Source organism: Carassius gibelio, chromosome A16 (assembly GCF_023724105.1).
Source record: "Carassius gibelio isolate Cgi1373 ecotype wild population from Czech Republic chromosome A16, carGib1.2-hapl.c, whole genome shotgun sequence".
NCBI classification, from domain to species: Eukaryota; Metazoa; Chordata; class Actinopteri; order Cypriniformes; family Cyprinidae; genus Carassius; species Carassius gibelio.
The window spans coordinates 16,615,147-16,634,707 of record NC_068386.1 but is presented as its reverse complement, the minus strand read 5'-3'; the positions used below and the strand labels follow the sequence as shown (position 1 = coordinate 16,634,707).

The 19,561-nt window shown below is 37.4% G+C and overlaps 2 protein-coding genes across 2 annotated transcripts; both read right to left on the bottom strand.

Moving 5' to 3' along the window:
* Positions 1 to 5,923: 5,923 nt before the first annotated feature.
* LOC128030787 (uncharacterized) lies at positions 5,924 to 9,204 on the bottom strand. The gene is made up of 5 exons (XM_052618755.1): positions 8,282 to 9,204; positions 7,987 to 8,099; positions 7,712 to 7,780; positions 7,296 to 7,427; positions 5,924 to 6,970 (listed from the first exon to the last, which is right to left on the bottom strand). Exons 1-5 carry the CDS (start codon positions 8,292 to 8,294, stop codon positions 6,611 to 6,613), a joined length of 687 nt encoding a protein of 228 aa, XP_052474715.1. The 5' UTR covers positions 8,295 to 9,204; the 3' UTR covers positions 5,924 to 6,610.
* Positions 9,205 to 9,271: 67 nt separating this feature from the next.
* On the bottom strand, positions 9,272 to 19,467 carry LOC128030214 (folliculin). The gene is made up of 10 exons (XM_052617685.1): positions 19,216 to 19,467; positions 15,922 to 16,135; positions 15,706 to 15,827; positions 15,482 to 15,620; positions 15,210 to 15,357; positions 14,314 to 14,500; positions 14,113 to 14,199; positions 11,522 to 11,645; positions 11,293 to 11,395; positions 9,272 to 10,447 (listed from the first exon to the last, which is right to left on the bottom strand). Exons 2-10 carry the CDS (start codon positions 16,133 to 16,135, stop codon positions 10,240 to 10,242), a joined length of 1,332 nt encoding a protein of 443 aa, XP_052473645.1. The 5' UTR covers positions 19,216 to 19,467; the 3' UTR covers positions 9,272 to 10,239.
* Positions 19,468 to 19,561: the final 94 nt, after the last annotated feature.

Below are 19,561 nucleotides of genomic sequence, written 5' to 3'. Positions count from 1 at the left end.
GGTCATCTGCTCCGTCCTGGTGGACGCCTCAACATGTCCTTCATGGACTTATGTTTTGTGTTTTTTGAGTTCTGTTTCTGTCTGTTCCTTTTAGTTTAGTCTGGCCCTCCTTCCCTCCCCCTGAGCCTCCACCTGTCCGCCTCCCTCCTGGACTCCTTGTTTTGTGTTGCACCTTTCCATTTCTCCTGGTTGCTCCTGTCCCTGTTTTCTGTCCCTCCGTCCCTCCCCCTGGTCCGCCGCCGTTCCACCTCCCTCCTGCCTCTTTTTCTGTTGGGGTTTTCCTGGGTTTAGGTGGAGCATCTGGTAGCTGCTCCGTAGGGGAGGGGGTAATGTCACGCTGCCAGTCTTTGTTTTCCTGGGTGTTCCCTAGTGAGCTCACTTCCCCTTAGGCACTTCACCATAGGCACTTTATTCCGCTAGTCTGGTTGTGTCTTCACAGTAATTGCACTCCAATTAGAATCGCACAGGTGTTGACAATACTCTGTCATTAGTTTCCCTATATAGAGCTGTCTTTCTCTGTTGTCATCATGGAGTCCTTACCCTTTGTGTCTCATGCTCTCGTTCCCCGAGACTTCCTCTACCTTCTTGTTCTTCTGAGTTCCCCGTTTCATCCGGTTCCCTCTTTTGGTTTTTGTTTGTCTCTCATGACTGTTTATTTTGTATTTACCCTTCCGTTTAAATAAATCCCTTACCTGCACTTGGATCCACCCTCTCTTTGTGTTTCATCTAAACCCTACCGTGACATAAGTAGGTTTTGATTTTGATGATTTTCCGGCTCAGACTGCATTGACTGAAACAGGCGAACTAGACTAATTCCAGAACAGAGCCTATAGAATTTTGCGCTTGCACAACTGAACGATTCACTCCCCGAGACGACTCGTTCTTCCCGAGTCACATTAAATATTTGTTTAAAATGAACGAATTGTTCAAGAACGACCCATTACTAATCCTCATGTTCAGCTGCCTGAACGGAATCTACCTGGTTTTCTTCATGCTAGCTAACTTTTCAAGTTCTGCTTTTAGCACTTTAACAGAATTGTTCAGCACCTGTATGTCCATATGTACAGTGGGTACGGAAAGTATTCAGACCCCCTTACATTTTTCACTCTTTGTTATATTGCAGCCATTTGCTACCTTTTTTGTGTGCATTTTTTTCCTAATGAATGTACACACAGCACCCCATATTCACAGAAAAACACAGAATTGTTGTCATTTTTGCATATTAAAAAAAGAAAAACTGAAATATCACATTGTCCTAAGTATTCAGACCCTTTGCAGCCAGACCCTTTTGCAGCTTTTTGGGAAAGATGCACCAAGTTTTTCACACCTGGATTTGGGGATCATCCTCACCATTCCTTCTTGCAGATCCTCTCCAGTTCTGTCAGGTTGGATGGTAAACATTGGTGGACAGCCATTTTCAGGTCTCTCCAGAGATGCTTAATTGGGTCTAAGTTAGGGCTCTGGCTGGGCCATTCAAGAACAGTCACGGAGTTGTTGTGACGCCACTCCTTAGTTATTTTAGCTTTGTGCTTAGGTTGTGCATTGTGCATTGTCTTGTTGGAAGGTGAACCTTTGGCCCAGTCTGAGATCCTCTGGAAAAGGTTTTTCGTCCAGTATATCCCTGTACTTGTCATGATTCTGCCCTCGTGTCCTTGATTTTTCCCTAGTCTTGAGGCAGGATCATGACAGACCCGTGTTTTGTGTACAAGCACATGGCCTTGTCTTTGGGCCATGTGCTTGTGTTGTCTCGTTCCCTTGCCCCGCCCCCTTTGTTATCCTAGTCTTGTCGTGATTGTCCTATCTGTGCCACCTGTCATGTCTTAATTAGTTCCCCTATTTAGATCTCCTAGTGAGCTCTGTCTTTCGTCGGTTCATTGTTCCACATATGTGTTCCTACTGGTCAGCCTTGTGAGAAGTTTATCCTTGTAACCCCCTTTGAGATGTCTTTGTATTACCATGAGTGTTTGTTTATTGTTAGTGTTTAGAGTCTTTATCTTGTCAGCCCAGTCCTGTTTGGTTATTTTGTAGCTACCTTAGTCAGTGTTTTCCCCCTCGTGGGTTTTGTTTTCCCCTTTGTGTAAATAAACCCTCTGTGTAACCCGATTCCTCTCTGCACTTGAGTTCCTCCCTTACCAAACCCTGACAGTACTTGGCTGCATTCATCTTTCCCTTGATTGCAAGCAGTCGTCCTGTCCCTGCAGCTGAAAAACACCCCCACAGCATGATGGTGCCACCACCATGCTTCACTGTTGGGACTGTACTGGACAGGTGATGAGCAGTGCCTTGTTTTCTCCACACATACCGCTTAGAATCTCATCAGTCCAGAGTCCTTCAGGTGTTTTTTTAGCAAACTCAATGCAGACTTTCATGTGTCTTGCACTGAGGAGAGGCTTCCGTCGGGCCACTCTGCCATAAAGCCCAGACTGGTGGAGGGCTGCAGTGATGGTTGACTTTCTACAACTTTCTTCTTTACCTCTCTCACAAAGGCTCTTCTCCCCCGACAGCTCAGTTTGTCCAGACAGCCAGCTCTAGGAAGGGTTCTGGTCCTCCCAAACGTCTTCCATTTAAAGATTATGTAGGCCACTGTGCTCTTAGGAACCTTAAGTGCAGCAGAATTTTTTTTGTAACCTTTGCCAGATCTGTGGCTTGCCACAATTCTGTCTCTGAGCTCTTCAGACAGTCCCTTTGACCTCATGATTCTCATTTGCTCTGACATGCACTGTGAGCTGTAACCTTGATTTTAGCAAATGGCTGCAATATAACAAAGAGTGAAAAATGTAAGGGGGTCTGAATACTTTCCGTACCCACAGTAGGTCACGCAATGCTGGGGTCAGTACAGAGTCTATCGCATCTCTTACTGTTGAGGCCACAACCAATCCAAAGTACTCTGTTGTTCTTTAAATACTAGTTTGATACCATTAGCAATGGCGCCGTCAAGGTCCTCTTGGGAAATGGTGGAATCTTTGAATTTTTTCTTTATTGGTGATAGCTCAATCTCTTTTTTACAATTGTCCTTGACCGTTGAAATACTCATGATGGGTAAAATAGAGAGTGGGTCAAAATTTACTATAAGGATTATAGAATATTTAACAAAGTGAGCAGAGCAAAAGACTATGTGTGCATCGCCGTTGAAGGGTCACATGATCCTCCATCAGTTTTGTTACGTCTTAAATTTAGACTGTAAAATCTGGGCATATTTTATTGCCTGAAATATACTGTATTACCAGCCTAACCTGACTAGATGGTCTCGATAACACACTTTATGATAGGTTCCGTTTGTTAGCATTAGTTAACTACATTGCATAAATTCACAATACATATAAAGCATTTATTAATCTTAGTTAAAGGGGGGGGTGAAATGCTATTTCATGCATACTGAGTTTTTTACACTGTTAAAGAGTTGGATTCCCATGCTAAACATGGACAAAGTTTCAAAAATTAAGTTGTACGTTTGAAGGAGTATTTTTGTTCCAAAAAAACCTCTTCCGGTTTGTCACAAGTTTCGGAAAGTTTTTTTCGAGTATGGCTCTGTGTGATGTTAGATGGAGCGGAATTTCCTTATATGGGTCCTGAGGCACTTCTGCCTGAAGAGCGCGCGCTCCCGTAGAGCAGAGCACTGAGAGGCTGAGCACAGCCTGATCAGAGTGAGAGCATCGTGAAAAGTCACAAAAGAAGTGTGTTTTTGGTTGCCAGGGCAAGACAACCCTGCACAGATTACCAAAAGAGAAACAGCATTAAGGGACCAGTGGATGGAGTTTATTTTTACAGAGCATCAACGGAGTTGTGCAAGTGTTTTTGTTTGTTCCCTGCATTTCGGATTGCACATCGCTTATTTCTTAAGGATAATGCAGTCCCAATGGAAAAGGGTCACGATCGTGTGTTGGAACCACATGCGGTGAGTAAAACTGCTTCAAATATCTCTGTGTTGTTAACTTAGCTATCGGCGCGTAAGCACATCAAGTAAACAACATGCGATGTTGTCATCAAACTGCACTTTCCACATGTACAGCTTAAAAAAAAAGATGACATAAAGTGGAACTTAGTCATTTTCCAAAACCGCTAAGCAAATATATACAGTTTCAGTACATACCACATAGCATACCGCCTTTGCTGATGCTGCTCTTGTTAAATTTCAGCCTCTGGATCTGTGTCACAGCTTCCACATGCTCTCAACTCAAAAGCCTACTGGCGCTCGTGATTCTTTAGCTCCGCCCACACGTCACGCCTCTAGGCGCTCGTGTTTTTCCGGGAAAAATCGGTACAGACCATCTTTCTCTTATAAATATGATAAAAATAAAGACTTTTTGGAGTTATGAAGGATGCAGTACTACTCTATAGGTACTCAAGATTAACAGGATATTGAGTGAAAACGAGCATTTCACCCCCCCTTTAATGTTAGTAGCAGCCTTTACTAATATTTAAATCTTAAGTTGTGTCTGTTAATATAGACAGTTGTTTTTAACTAACTTATAGTAAATGTTGTAGCAGATGTTTTGCTAATTGTTAGTTAATGTTGGTTAATGCCTTAACTAACTTTACCTAGTGGGACACTACCTCTTGGTTTAGGGAGGTTTTCCAAGATGTGTGCTGGTTTGCATGGAGTTTGGCTCAGTTGTGCATAATCCAAACAAAATTTCTTATATTAACAAGGTAAAATCCTACAACCTTATGAACAATATCCTTCAACAATATGTAGCATAAATGTAACTTATTGCATGTTGACTTGTTAATTGTGTTATTATGTGTGTTTTCGAGATGTGCCAGCTGCAGGCTATATTGTGGTAGAACAGCAAAAGTGTGTGAACAAAAGGTCTCTGTGGTGCTCTGTTGTTGTTTGTGCCATCATCTGCAAGTCTGTCCATCCAGCTGATACTAGAGAAAGTCCTCATACTCATACGCACACTCTGACAAACAAAAGAGTATAGTCAGTTCTAGGTATATGCCGGTATCATATTTTCATGTTGTGATTAATTGCTAATGCTTTTATCACGGTACACAATATTATCACAATAATGAAATTTAGTTTTAAAAAAAGTGGCCATAATACAGTATAACAGGTTTAATAACTTTTTTCTTATATCAAAAATAACTATACAATAAAGTAAAAAGAAAAAATAAATAAAGTTAAAAGTTTTGCACAGATTAAAGTGCAAAGAACTATAAAGACCTATAGGTATTACTTTTTCAATAAGATCTCATTAGTTAACCTTAGTTAATGCATTTACATTTACCATGAGAAATAGTTAAATTTTCTACATAAGTTATAAGATTTGTTCAAACAAATACAACTCATAGTTCATGTTAACTCATAAAATGACACAGTTGCAATTTTTGAGTTTAACAACGTGTTATATATTGGAATACCTAAGATTAATGAATGTCCAGAAGAACTTTTCATTGGAAGTTTATGTTAAGTAACGAATTAACTAAAATGTGAACGAACAATAAAGAATCAAAACACTTTCTAACAATATCTAGGGTATGTTGTAGTCCAGATTAAAATGTAAAAAAAAGATTGAAATAATAGATTGCCTAAGTCCAAATATTTAAGTATTTGGCACTGTTGATGAACAACACATTAAATCCACAAATCTCAATAGCTATTTAAATACGTTTTTAGAAAGTAGAGCAGCTGCTTTATTTTATGGGGTTTCCAGGGTAAAGGCTGCATTTTCTGCAGTTTAGCGCCATCTGCTGTCAGTGAGTGAATGTTCGTTCCTTCTCCACCTCTCTCACATATTCCCCCATGTTTTTTTTTTACCAGTTGATGGGAAATTTATTTTTAAAATGCATTCCGAATTCTGAATAATTTGTGATATATCATTTAGAAGAGCCCACGATAACAATATCGGGCATATTCATTTCCGTGATATATCGCATTACCGAATACTGGTACGTCTAGTCAGTTCATACAAACACTGAATTATTTTAAGAAGGATTTATTTATATATAAAAATCTACACTTAAAAATAGACATCATATGTACACCAAAAACAGAAAGATTGTTAAATTCATTTTAGTAAAACATTGCATGTAGTAACATTCACTAAGGTGAGACAACAATACTTATGACTTATGTAATCCACTATTAAGCTTAAACTGGTTCCTCCGCTACAGTTTTATTTAATATGGCTTGAATTTACTGTAGCTATACGAGTGTAGTTGTTTCCTCTTGAACACTGAGTGATAAGTGGAGACTTTTGGCTTCATGTATTCTTTACCTTTTCACTAAATTCAATGTTAAAACGTTCAGTCAACAGGTTAAACCTGAATTATAATGGATGACACATAATTCATTGTATAAGATGATAGAAACACTGGACAATCAGTGCAAAGACAAGATGGACAAAAAAAAAACCTCATACACATACATGAAAGAGAACATCATATTGGTCATGTGTCGGTTTCCAAAACATCCCTTTTTTTTCCAACATGTGGATCCATAACTGCATCTAGAAATCTTGAACTATATCCAGAGAGCAACTTCTCTGAAATCTCATACAAATGCTAATCAGTGTAATGCAAAAGTGAATTACAGTAGCTGTCCTTTCAGAGGGAAGCCTCATTTTGGCCAAGTTTCGTGGCATATTTAAAACAGATCTCTCAGCTTTCACCAGATCAGACTCAATGTTATCCATAGGAAAGAAAAAGTCCAATGAGAGCAACCTGGGAAAAGTGACTCTCTATAGCCATTAGTTGGACCTGGGTCAAGCTGACTTTTAGCTGTCTCTCCTTTTATCTCAAGCTGCTGCTCATCCACATGTTCATGGTTCTCTACATTCTGTTCCTCATCTAAAGGTGGATTTTCTTGATCCTCTTCACTTGGTGTGGGGAAGATGCAGTGATGCTCTCCAAAAGCACAATCCAGATCGAGCCATCGTGTGAAGAGGGATGAGGTGAAGGAGAGAAGACCTTCCGGCGACGACTCAACAGATGGGAAACCAGAGATATCTAGACGATCTGGAATTTTCTGTTTAAAGAAAGACAGAAATAAAACTAACCACAAGAGATAAATCTACTGTATCAAACCTACAATTAAGAAATGTTTTGATACAACATCTGAGAAAACAGTATAGTAGCAAGAAGTATGGTATGAACAAACCTTGTTACAAACATATACACTCTTAGAAAAAAAAAGGTATAAATTTTGTCACTGGGGTAGTATTTTTCTTTTCTTTTTACCCAAATGAACCATTTAGGTAACAATATGTATGCCTACTGATGTGTACCTTTAAGGTTGTAATATGTACACTTTAAATGTAAATAAGTGTAAATAAACGTGTATGACAATATACCTCTTTTGCTATGTCATCTAGTGTGACTATCAGCTCCCTGATGAACCTGGTTTTGAGGTGAACTCGACTGAGGTGCTGGAAGAGCTGGCTCCAGGAATTAGACAAGAAAGCAGCAGCACTGAACACACAGCACTAATGTCACACACAGAGAGAGAGAGACACAAGACACATTTTTAAGTTTAGCTGCTAGGACAAAATTAGATACTAAATGTATTTGTATTTGGGTCAGTGACAAAGGATGGCTGAGATGATAAACCTGAAGAAAATGTTTAGTTACACGTAATTAAGTTCTGAGAAATGCAATCTATCTAATCTTGGTGCTTTCATCTGGGGAAAAGGTTTAGGTTTATTTAATTTAAAAAGGATCAGAAGAAAGAGCCTCACACCACACTGACCCGCTGAACTGTCAGTCTTACCGGCTCATTGCACAGCGCGCTGTCGTTGAAGTAGTGGGACACGACGTAGTTCTTCGGAAACACTTGTGGCTGCAACCGAGAAATATTACAATGTCAAATTTAACAGCCTTTAATAAAGACGACATATTTATTTAAGATGCACGGGCTTCTCCCAAGTTATCAAAATTGCTAAACAACAAAAAGGTCAGTAGCTACTAAATTTACACGGGACAGATAAATGCTAAAGCAGGCTTCTTATAATCGCGAAGTAAAAAAAAAAAAAAAAAAACACTCACGAATCCGGACGTTTTTTCGATGTGTATAGAGTCTAGCAGATTTCTGACCGTAGTCTTCATAAAATCATCGCACCCACTTCCTTGAACAGTCAATGTTGATAGGAGTAAGAGCACTGAAAGGCAAAGGTAAACAATGTGGTTTCAGAGCATTAAAAACCGTGACATTTTCAACACACCCACGTGGTGTACTCTTAATGTCGCGAACACCACACACACACACGCACACACACACTCCCAAATACAACTGTTTAATCATTGATGGACCTTCGTCAGTGCTGGACGTCTATAACGTTACCTGTTGGTGACATGCTTCTACCGGTCAATGTGGGCCAAATTCCCCATGTTCTTCTTAATCAAGTCGTTTTGCACGACAGATTGCTGCAGAAGGGTTATGGAAGAAATTTAGCCTCAGTGGGTTTCCCAGCTGCTTCTGTCAGAATCTACTAAACAGCGTGTCCTCTTCCTCTCACTGCTGCACTTTCTCCTTGATCCCACAGCTGCTCCCCATTCTGACCCTCTGGCTCAATCCTAGGCTGACAGTTGGAAACTCCCAGCCTTCTGATGGACAACAAGATATTCCTCTATTTACAGTGATTTTAATGTCCCCTGTCTTTCCCCCGAAATTTCCTTCTTCCTTTTCAGTCAGTTTGTTTTGAAGCTTGAATTTCCAGCTGGCATGCAAGTGAGCAAGACATTTGATCTGTTGTGGGCTTTTCCTGAAGGATCAAACAGTGTGGAGGCAGTTTGATCACTGAAAGTGAAAGTCCTGGCAGTTCAATCTCTTTCTCGTCTCTTTAAAGCTCCCCACCCTGTTCTCCTCTCTTTATCAGTACTCTATGCACGACCTTTTCCGGGCTTAGTCATGCATTCTGGCAGTGTTTTAATTTTATTTTTAAATACATTGTTCTTAGTGCATCATGTGTACATATTACATTTAAAAACTTTTTTTTGTACTGAGAAAGTGTAGTAAACAAATTTGGAGTAGCTGTATGATGAATAAAAATTTACTCAGGTAAGAGAGGCTTATTGTGGAGGTACATATAGCACAGTATTAGTTGCATTATTTTAAGTCTTGTAGCGCACTGAAACAAGCTATAAATCTGTTATAGGTTTAAGAGGATTTCTACATAATCCAGAAACACTCCCACAACAACAATTACAGGGAAGATCTGTCAAAAAACGATTTCTTTACTAACAGATGATCCTGATAGTGGTCAGTAGCTGGTATAATCATCTTTCTTTTTTTATGGTTTCCAAAAAGCAGACAGACTTTATTTAGAATGTGTGAAATTAAAGTAAAAGTCATTTATTTAAAATAAGGATAAATAAAATGACAAATTCAGATGGAAAGAAAAATGTGATTATGTATTTTAATAGACATATAAGAGGCAAGTCTCAAACAGTATAATATCAACTGATACTTGGCCTTGTTCCATTGAAATCAATGGACCATGTGCTCTATTAGACACATAGTGAAAGGCAGAAAATGGACATGTCTAGTCATGATGGTAAAACAACATTCCATTTAAATGCATGTGTGTAAGTAAACGTTTTTGAGGCTCCAATCTAGACACGTGTCGGTATTCGGTAATGCGATATATCATGGTAATGAATATGCACGATATTGTTATAGTGGGCACTTCTAAATACCGTGAATAATTATATATGACAAATTATTAAGTATTTGGGATGCTTCTTAAGAATACTTTTCCCATCAACTGGTCAAAATGCACAACACCGCTGTATGCTGCTTGAAAGACGCGTGTGCCGCTCTGATGTAAACAAGTATGCATGATTAATAACTTCTCCAGCAAATGTAGCTGTTTCTCATTGTGAATGTTAATAGTTAACTAAATAGGTCTTTTTGTAAAGTGATATGGGTCTTTATAGTTCTTTTAAGTTTATATATTTTTCTGTTTTGATTTATTGTATTTAAATGCTCAGTTATTTTTGTTATAAGAAAAAAGTTAATTAACCTGTTATACTGTATTATGACCTAAATATAAATCCTGTGATAATTTCGTATACCGTGAAAAAAAAAAAAAGCAATTAATCGCAACAGTAAAATTTGATACCGGAATATCCCTACTCCAATTACAATGATAGCTTTTACTTTCTCTCTTTGTCATGGAGAAAAAGCTATTCTCAGACAATGTCCCTTTTCCCGTAATTAACACACACACGCACTCACTCACACATTCCTTTCATCTAACTCTGGCAATGAGTCCATTGTCCCTTTTTTCTCACTCTCTCTCACTGGCTCAGAGTTCTCTCTCCGCCTCTAATTGCTGTTATTAGATGGCTCTTGTAGAGCTTGATGAGTCCTGTCATCCATGACTTAGGAAGACACACATTGTCCTCTTCCCTGGGCCCTGTGGCTCCCAGCAGGGCTAAAACCTTCTGAGTGTCCTCTTTACCTCTGCCATCCACCATGGAGAACTTAAACAACACTTTTACTTTGCTTTAACAGAAAGAACAAAAAGATCATGTGAGAGGAAGCACAGAGTTTTAGCAAAGAAACAATAAACGGACGACAGGAAATCAGGACAAAGGGACAATTGGGGAGAAATGAGTGATAGAGAGGGGAAAAATACGAATTATGGGAAAACAGGCAAAATATTTGACTTTCATGACTGCTGCAGGACTTTCCTAAACTGTCTGTAATAAATATAACAGCAATTTCCAGAAATTCTGTATATTTCGGTGTCTTGTTGCATTTCTAGATTTTGGACTTTCCATCCTCAGATTTATTAAAAGCGAATTAAAATTCTACTTCATTTTGACACAATCTATTAACTCTCTATTATTCATTGAAGTACAGACTATGTTTAAATCATTTTAACCACCAATACTTTACTATTTATCAGTGTTCCCAGAGTCCCGAATGTATGACAGCGTTGCAAAAATGGCTAACCTCATGCACAATAAATAAGAACAGAAAAAAATAGAGTACTAATATAATATTTTTCATATAATAATCTTCTGAGGGTTGAAGGTCAGCATTTACTGAAGGTTAAAAAAATAACATTACTTCTAATTAAAATTCGTTTTTGGGTCCTGATTTTACGTCCATTTGAGGAAAGTGCCTTATATGATCACTGTAACAATAGTTCATATATTATTCATAGTTATTCAGCATAGTTTAAACTGTAGTTTTCATTTTATAATACCATTACAAAACATTTTTTTTCCTGCTATCCATCAAGGATGTGTTAAATTGATCAAAAGAGACAGTGAAGACATTTGCAATGTTACAAAAGGGGTCTAGTTAAGATTTTCTATTCTAAAGACAAAATGCAAACTTACTTCATCCACTCTTCTTTCAGACAGAGCAAGCAGAGAGAGACCGCCTCCACTGACAGATTCTCATTAGAAAGAGCCACTTCAATCTTATTCAACAGAGTTGGACCTGAGTGAAAGACAGACCATGAGAAAGGCACATTAAGGAAGAATTCACTGTGTACAAATGCAAAATTCAATAAATAGTGTGTGTTTGAAAAGTGGTATAAATCTGAGTTCTGTTTCCATGCGTTACCTTTCTCTGTTGGCTGTGTGTTTCCACTGCTAATGTTGAACTGATAAAGTGAGAGAATGTCGTCATCCGAAACAGGATTTACACAACCGCGCTCAACATTAAGTACATCCACCAGCATGGAGATCTCTGGAAGATAGATTGAGAAATAGAGAAAAAGAGGGAGAGGGGGTTACATTATGTATATACACAATGAGTGTTGAACTTTGCGATGATCCTGACACTGAGTTTTGAAACTATTTCACTGTTTAGAAAGAAAACAGTCACACATAAGTTGCGAAATAAGATGTAAATCATACTATGCCAAAGAAGTCATAGTAACAGGCCTCTGTTAAATCTATGTGTTTGTCTCGGCATCTTATAAAAGCAATATGTTCCCTTAAATTTCTGAATAAAGGTTATGAGATCACTGCTGTCATTTCTAAATGTGACTTATTTTGAGTGTTAATGTTAGTATATTTGACCCAAAGCATTCTCGGCTACAGCAACGCCGCATGTGATCACAGCGGTTAAAGCAAAAAAAATTAATAAATAAATAATCATTTTGATTTAAACTTTTTCCTCAGCCAAATCCCATTCCACAGCAATACCTTTTTCACACACCCAGTCTAAGAGCAATATTTTCTTGTAATTAGGAACGCATGTCCTCCTAATGTATAAAATGCAGGAGCACCTTCTGATTAATAAAAGAAAGAATTCTGATTAAAAAAAAAAAAATTCCTCATAACATGAGTTGACATTTGACTCAAAATGATTAATCGGCCATTTTCTTTTTACCTTTGTAATGGCATTTTTCTAATTTTATTAAATGTATGCAGCGTTTCTTAGGTTTTTTTTCCGGCTGTGGTGGCAGGACTATTTCCCACGGACCCATGGGAAGAATCACACGCAATCAGAATTTTAATTATTTTAACTAAAAAGGATAAGTAAATAGTAAATGAATGAATGGCAATCAATAGCACAAACAAAAACAATAACAAGATACAAATTAAATTAACTACTTTATTTTTTTATAAACTATTTTGTATTAACTATAATTTCTTCAACTGTAAAATAACACTGGAAGAGGTTAATTTAGGACGCTTTCTCTTTAAGACCTCATGGACAGATCTAATATGTTACACATGGCTCTATGTTACTTTTCTTTTTAGAAGCACTTGTCCTCCTAATTTAAAAAAAAAAAATAGTAGCACCTTCTGATCAATAATCAAAAACTCTAATAAAAAAAAAAAACTAATATGAGGTGACATTTGACTCCTTAAAGTGACTTACAGGGGTATTTTCTTTTTTACCTTAACCGTCGGTTCCCAGCAGTCAGCAGAAGTGAGAAAAAAAGTGTTTATTATTATGAAATCTGGATATTTGTCTTACAGAAATACATGGATTCGTGACAGGGGGCCTTTATTCTCCCCCCAACCCCCACCCACCCACGCGGAGCCGTGTGAGTGACGTTTTATTACAGATGCGCACATTTTATTTCATGTCTTCATAACAGTTGACAACAAACACGCGCTTACTCCTTTGAAATGCTTGGAAGAGCAAGGACCATTTTTAATATAACTTCGACTGGATTATTCTGAAAGAAGAAAGTCACATACACCTAGGATGCTTCGAGGGTGAGTAGAAGATGGACAAATTTTCATTCTCGGGTGAACTAACCCTTTAATATAGGTTATGAGTCTTGGGTGCCCCATACTGGGCAAGTATGGGACTTTCCATTGGGCAGCACCTGGAATGAACTAGTGAACTTTGGGTGACCTCCAAGAATATGTCTAGGATGGCACAAACAAGTACGATGAATAGCCATGAGAATAAGGTTGAAATGAAAAATTGTTCAAACTAGCGGTAGTCTACAATTAGACAGTAAACCAAGAGGAGTATGAATTATTTGTAGCAAAACTAATGCGGTAAAACCAAATAGAGGCAGTGTTGTCATTTTTTGGTTGAAAAGACTGAAAAGAACGAGGTATAAACGGGTATGGGTGCCCGGAAAGACAAAGACTCGACAGCTGTCATCTCTGCTTTGTTGCTATGTATAGCTTCTGTCAGAGGCAATTCACATATATTTCAGTTCATAATATGTACTATACAGTTAAAAGGTTAATAAATGATTAAAGTGTTCAGAATAAACATTAGAATACATAAGTAATATAGTTTTTATAAATACATGTCAATGAATTTCATATTATTCAGCTAAAACCATAGAAATTGCTAAAAATATACCCAAGCAATTTAAGCCTGGTTTTGTGGTCCAGGGTCACATATTATATTATATTATAACAAAAAGTATGTTTATTTAACATGTAAAAAAAATATTTTAATTTATTTTTTTTATGTTTTATTAAATAGCATATAAAAATAATCAAAATTGTAAATTAATATTAAAACATTATAATATAACAAAATTTATATTTTTCTAAAAAAAAAACATTTTTGCCCAAGCATTTAAGCGCAGGCATAATCAAAATCTTCAGAAGATCAGGAGAAACAAATTCAGTCAAGTTTGTCCAAACTTTTGAAATGTAGTTTGTAACACAGATGTGCTTTTATGATGTAGACCGGCATCACATTGTATACACAGATTTTCAGCTGACCTTCAGCACATTGAAAGCTGATTGGATAAGACCAGGGTCTGCACCTCTCCATATGACTTGATTTCCCATGAGAACATGCAATACCATCTGTTGGAAATCAATGGCACCCAGGACTGGTCATTAATCAGATATAACATTGTCAAAATTATATTTTTTAAACAAAATCTGCTGTTTGCAACAGAGAAAAAAATATTGATTTACTTGTCTTAAATGTCTCAGTGATTTGAACTGTGGCCCAAGAAGGTCTTGTCTTCCATCATCAAATTGAAAATCTTTGGGCTGCACACTCTCTGATTGGCTGGGCTGTGGGTTAGACCCACCCCCTTCAGCACCATCCCAACCACTCATGTCTTCCTCTTGCTCTATGAGAGAATCATACGTTATGTTGCTGTGAAAGTTTTTTTCATGCTGAACTATACAGTATAACATTACAGTGTAATGGCAAGTTATTGTTATAATTCCGATAATAAAAGCTGAACAAAGTTGAAAAATCACTGGAGAACTGTTCGTTTGTCAGTATCAGGAGCAGAACCTTGGCAAAGGAAAATGTGGGTCAGACACCCGGTTTAACAGTTGGAAAATCAATTTGTTTGCAGACACAAATATTATAACATTCCCACTGAATCAATATATAGAGATATACATATCAATTATGAGATAGTCCCAATATAAGTTATAAAGTTATATTAATGAGAAATATAGATGCAATTATGAGAAAAATAGTCACAGCTGTCTCAAGGTCACAACACTGCACAAGTTCGTAATTGTGAGATATAAAGTCCCAACTGAGACAAAGTAGCAAATGTAAGACAATTATGAGATCTTAATTTGCTAAATATGAAAAATAAAGTCACCAATGTGAGATATAGTCTCCATTGTAAGATATAAAGTTGCAATTCTGAGATAAATCCACAGTATAAGTTATAAAATGATAATATGTATTATAAAGTCACAGTTATGAGAAATAAGGTCACGACTATGAGATAACAAGTTCCAGTTATTAGAAAAAAAGACACACTGTGAGATATAAAGTCACAATATCTGTTAAAAAGTCAAAAAAGTCAGAATACTGCTTTTTGTAACTGTGTTTTAAATACCAGCTGAATGAGGAGTGCAGACTAGCCTTGGGGTGCTGGGTTAGGGATGTGAGAGAGCGGGCTGCATTGCCGCTTCGCTGGTGAGGGAACACTGCTGGAGAGAAGGTGCTGTTCATAAGCAAAGTCCTCTGAGGACACATAGGGGACACTTTTCATTGTTAAACACCTGCAAGGCAATAAACAGGGCAAACCATAATATTTTCAACACTACAAGGAACTCCAAGAGGTACTCTGTCAATCACGGTACTAAAGTGGTGCATGCAGTCCAGTACCTTGAGTGCTGTGTTCTGTAGACTCTGAATGGTTAGCAGCAGGAATGGCCAGGAGTTGATGAGGTAGATCCTGTCCATGGCTACCATGACAGTGCTGTTGATCTCCAAAAAAGATGGGCCCCTCTCGACCAGGACAAAACTGCAATAGCAGATAATACATAAGTATAACATGTTAATGCATTTTAATCAAGTTTAGATTAATGCAAACATAAACATTTGCATACCTGACAGCTGAGGCGGATTCCCCTCTCACTGTCCACACTCACAAAGCCTGGGTGAGACCACTGATCCACAATATAGTCATATATATAGATCAGTGGATGAGATGCAGGTAAAGAGCGACACCCTGGAGAGAGAAAGACAGATATTAAATAAGACATTAAAGAGAAGAACTGGGGATTTGAACATACATTTGGGTTATGACAAGATTACTTTCTCACTTACTTCATACATGTCAGCTCTCTGTGTGGCAGAACTGTTGGCTCTCATGGTGAGCCCTTCGCCCTCTCTGTCCGCCTCTCGGTCCCTTTCCCCAGGAAATGCTGGACCAGGCTGTGGAGGAGATGGGGACAGAGGGTGGACGGCCTCTGTACAGAACAGTGTCCATGGGCCATCGAGTTCACAGAAGTGGCAAATGGCAAGTAAAGCGTTCATCTGGACGGAGTTAATTAAAAGGTTATATGAGAATATGAAAGATAATTGCACTTTTTTTTTACATTTCAGAAGAATGAGGGTGAGTTTTAGAGATGGTTTAAACCAGAACAGGCGTTCAATACATTATGCTAAACAAACTTAAGGGACATTACAGTTGACTCTGGCAGTAATTCTTACTGGTATGTAGTCAATTTAAATATTATGGGCTACTTTGGATCTTTTTTTTAGACTAGAGGAAAGAAAACTACCGAAATACAAGTCTTTGTTATATTTCACTTATTATATTATGTGTAGATTTCAACTGCAGTGTAATAATTTAAAGGGTGTTTTCTCCAAAGGAGTTTCAGTACAACCACTTCATTAGGGGAGAACCGGGGCGAAAGTAACACGGGACGAAAGTAACAAAGCGATTTTCTCCGAGCCTCTTTCTGCATTTGCATTCCCAGCTATGACAGCATGTTCAGCATGCAATCCTTGACGGAGCTGAGAAATATCATGTGATTTCCTCATCGTTTCCCAAAGTTAGGTGCGTAAAACTGTTTTCGAGTACAAAAAGTAAATTATTAAAGCGGTAATTTTTTTTATTAGTTGTGTTGTTTTTCTTGTTTCATGTGTCAAAGTAATGATCAATCTAGAGGTTATTTAATGCTTTAACACATCCTACAGTTTGCATTTTCAATTTTTTTTTATATAAAATTAAATCGAGTTTAAATGTCAGGAGTTCCTGTCGGGACGAAAGTAACAGTTGTTACTTTTGTCTCGCTACAGTCACAAAAAGTATTTATTTTGTTCCGGTGCAAGCTATATTGTGAATTTCTGTGTCTTGCATCATTTCTTACAAATGTTTATGTCATATTATACCAAAAGAATATGTCTTAGTTAGGGTCAGAAAGACAGACAGAGGTCTGGTTTTATCCAGATGTTTTTGAGAGGGTGTTTCTGGACATAGAGGTGTAAGGACGAAAGAACCTGAGATACTTTGATCTCCTGAGAAACAGACAATACAAACATACACAGGCATCTTCAAGACACCCCACAGAGTGGAGGAGCAGGAGACCTCCTTCCCTTCTGGCCATTTGTTTCATTTTAAATCCCTTCACCCATTCTTCCTTCTACTCAGTCTGCTCAAAATGATTACATGAAAATGTCAATGCAAGTGATCTAACACTCATGTATAGTATCATTGGAAATGTCTCAGTTTAACTGGTACAATGGTCTCACCCTCACAAAAGTAGATTAGAAGATAATACAGATCTGAAGAGTCAAGAGATATCTTGATTACTGTGATGGGAGTGTCCTTTCCTGGGGCCCTCCATGTAAATTACCCCCTGTTCCCATTGAGTTGTAAAACCACCCAGGCTTGGGACCTGAGGTAATGCAAATTCCAATTGTTAGTTTCTGTCTTCATCTCGGGGGATGTTTGTCTTGGTCTGAGGTATTTAAAGGATTGCAGCAAAAGGATCAGGGCGATTTCTGTAGCCAGAAAGCCCGTAGTGTGTTGTGTGTCTCTTCACTTCATACTATGTATTTTCTAAGGTCAGGTATGCATATTTTACTTTTAGATTCATCTTTGAGAATTTGATGTTTTGTATTGATATGATTTGATGTGTTTCAATTGGATATGTAATTGGCAAAATACATATCTACCTGACTGTAAATAAATTGTTACATTTTGATTCTATTCTGTCTTACTCTGTAATTATTGACTAGTAGATTACATTGTATCCTTGTTAGCAACATGAGCACCCGAATGAATGAGTTAATATAAAAATAGAGTTAACTAGAATAATCAAATGTCAGAAGAATATTAATTAAAAAGGCATACAACCAATTTGCATTTCAACCTAAATTCGAGGTCATACTAAAATGGAGTCAGATTAAATAATAAAATGGAGTCAGATTTGAGTTTAACCTAAAATGAATAACTCTACGCGCTGAAAGACAGAACACGCAGGAAAAGCAGCTGCTACATCACATTTATATTTAGGTTTTAGCAATAACTTAGCCTTTACACCACCACCTGTGAAATTGCAGTGTTTCCAGATGTTTTAATGCACATTTTTAATTCATGCATAAAAACAACTGGATGGAAACATAAATAGGCCTACTGTTACATTATGTTTATAGTTTTTTTATTATGCTAATGTGATTACATTTGTATATTGTGCATTCTGTAGAATTGTTTTATTATTATATAAAAATACATTGAAATTTACAATTAAAAAAATACAGTCAGGTTTTAAGACATCTGATGAAACTTAAACTTAAATTTAAAATGAAAATATGAAAATGTAATTTAATAATTTTTTTGAAAAGATAAAGGACAAAATATGTTTGCAGTTATTTATTAACAAGGTCACAATCAGGTTTACTTAAGAAAAATAAGACTAACAGAAACAAATGTAACTTATATTGTTGTGTTACTTTTGACCCACCTGTGTGTTACTTTCGTCCCAACCGATGGGGTCGAAAGTAACAATGTTCAACTTATGTTCAAAGTGAAATTATACTTAAGTCTTTCCACATTTCTACAGAAATACCACCTGGTTTTGTTAGACCACACTTCTGAATTACTGGCCACAGCAGAAATATATCTCTGTCTACAACATTATCTTTTAAAATGAAGTTTTTCTGAAAAATGGTACTTTCGCCCCTGCTCTCCCCTAGCATCTACAGCTACCAAACTTTCCAGTTTTATTCTTATTTATGTTCTGAAGGTTTTCACGGAGGGTTTACTCAAAAACACAATATAATACCTTTATCAGCTGGGTACCGCTGACTGGTACTGCCAGTAAACTAACAAGAACAAGACATTGCGATGGAGTATAAACAATAACAGCTATCTAATGTTACAGGTTCTGCACGGTTATGTTGTTGTTAAAGATGTCATTTTTTTCATGTCAGCATAAATGGTACACTATCCTAACCGAGGTGATTTACTAAAGCGTAACTGGAATACCATCGTAATTATTATTTTGTACTTTGTTTACATTGTTCGGGTCACCCTCCTCGGTCTTTTTATAATGTGTCTTGTGATAGGGAAGTCAGGCGCTTATCACAACAACATGTGCGTGACTCACAGCTGATCTTGTCTTTCACGCCGAAAAGCCATCGATACAGTCGAAATAATCCATTAATATGTTTTTCTTTTGGTGTACGCACTATGTAAATATTTGCTATTTAATTTGTTTAGGTGGTCCGTAATCCGCTGAATGCCTTTTAGCCACCACTGATGTATGAACGAATCTTCTTAAGAGTCGAATCCTTTCGATGATTCGATCGAAATATATCGGTTTATAAATCCCATAGACATCATGAATCCGGTCTAAATGAATCAGACACGAAGTTAATTGTTCATTGTAAATGCAAATGACATGTAACAAGCTATGCTTGTACTTAAGAGACCACGTGAAGACATTGAACCAA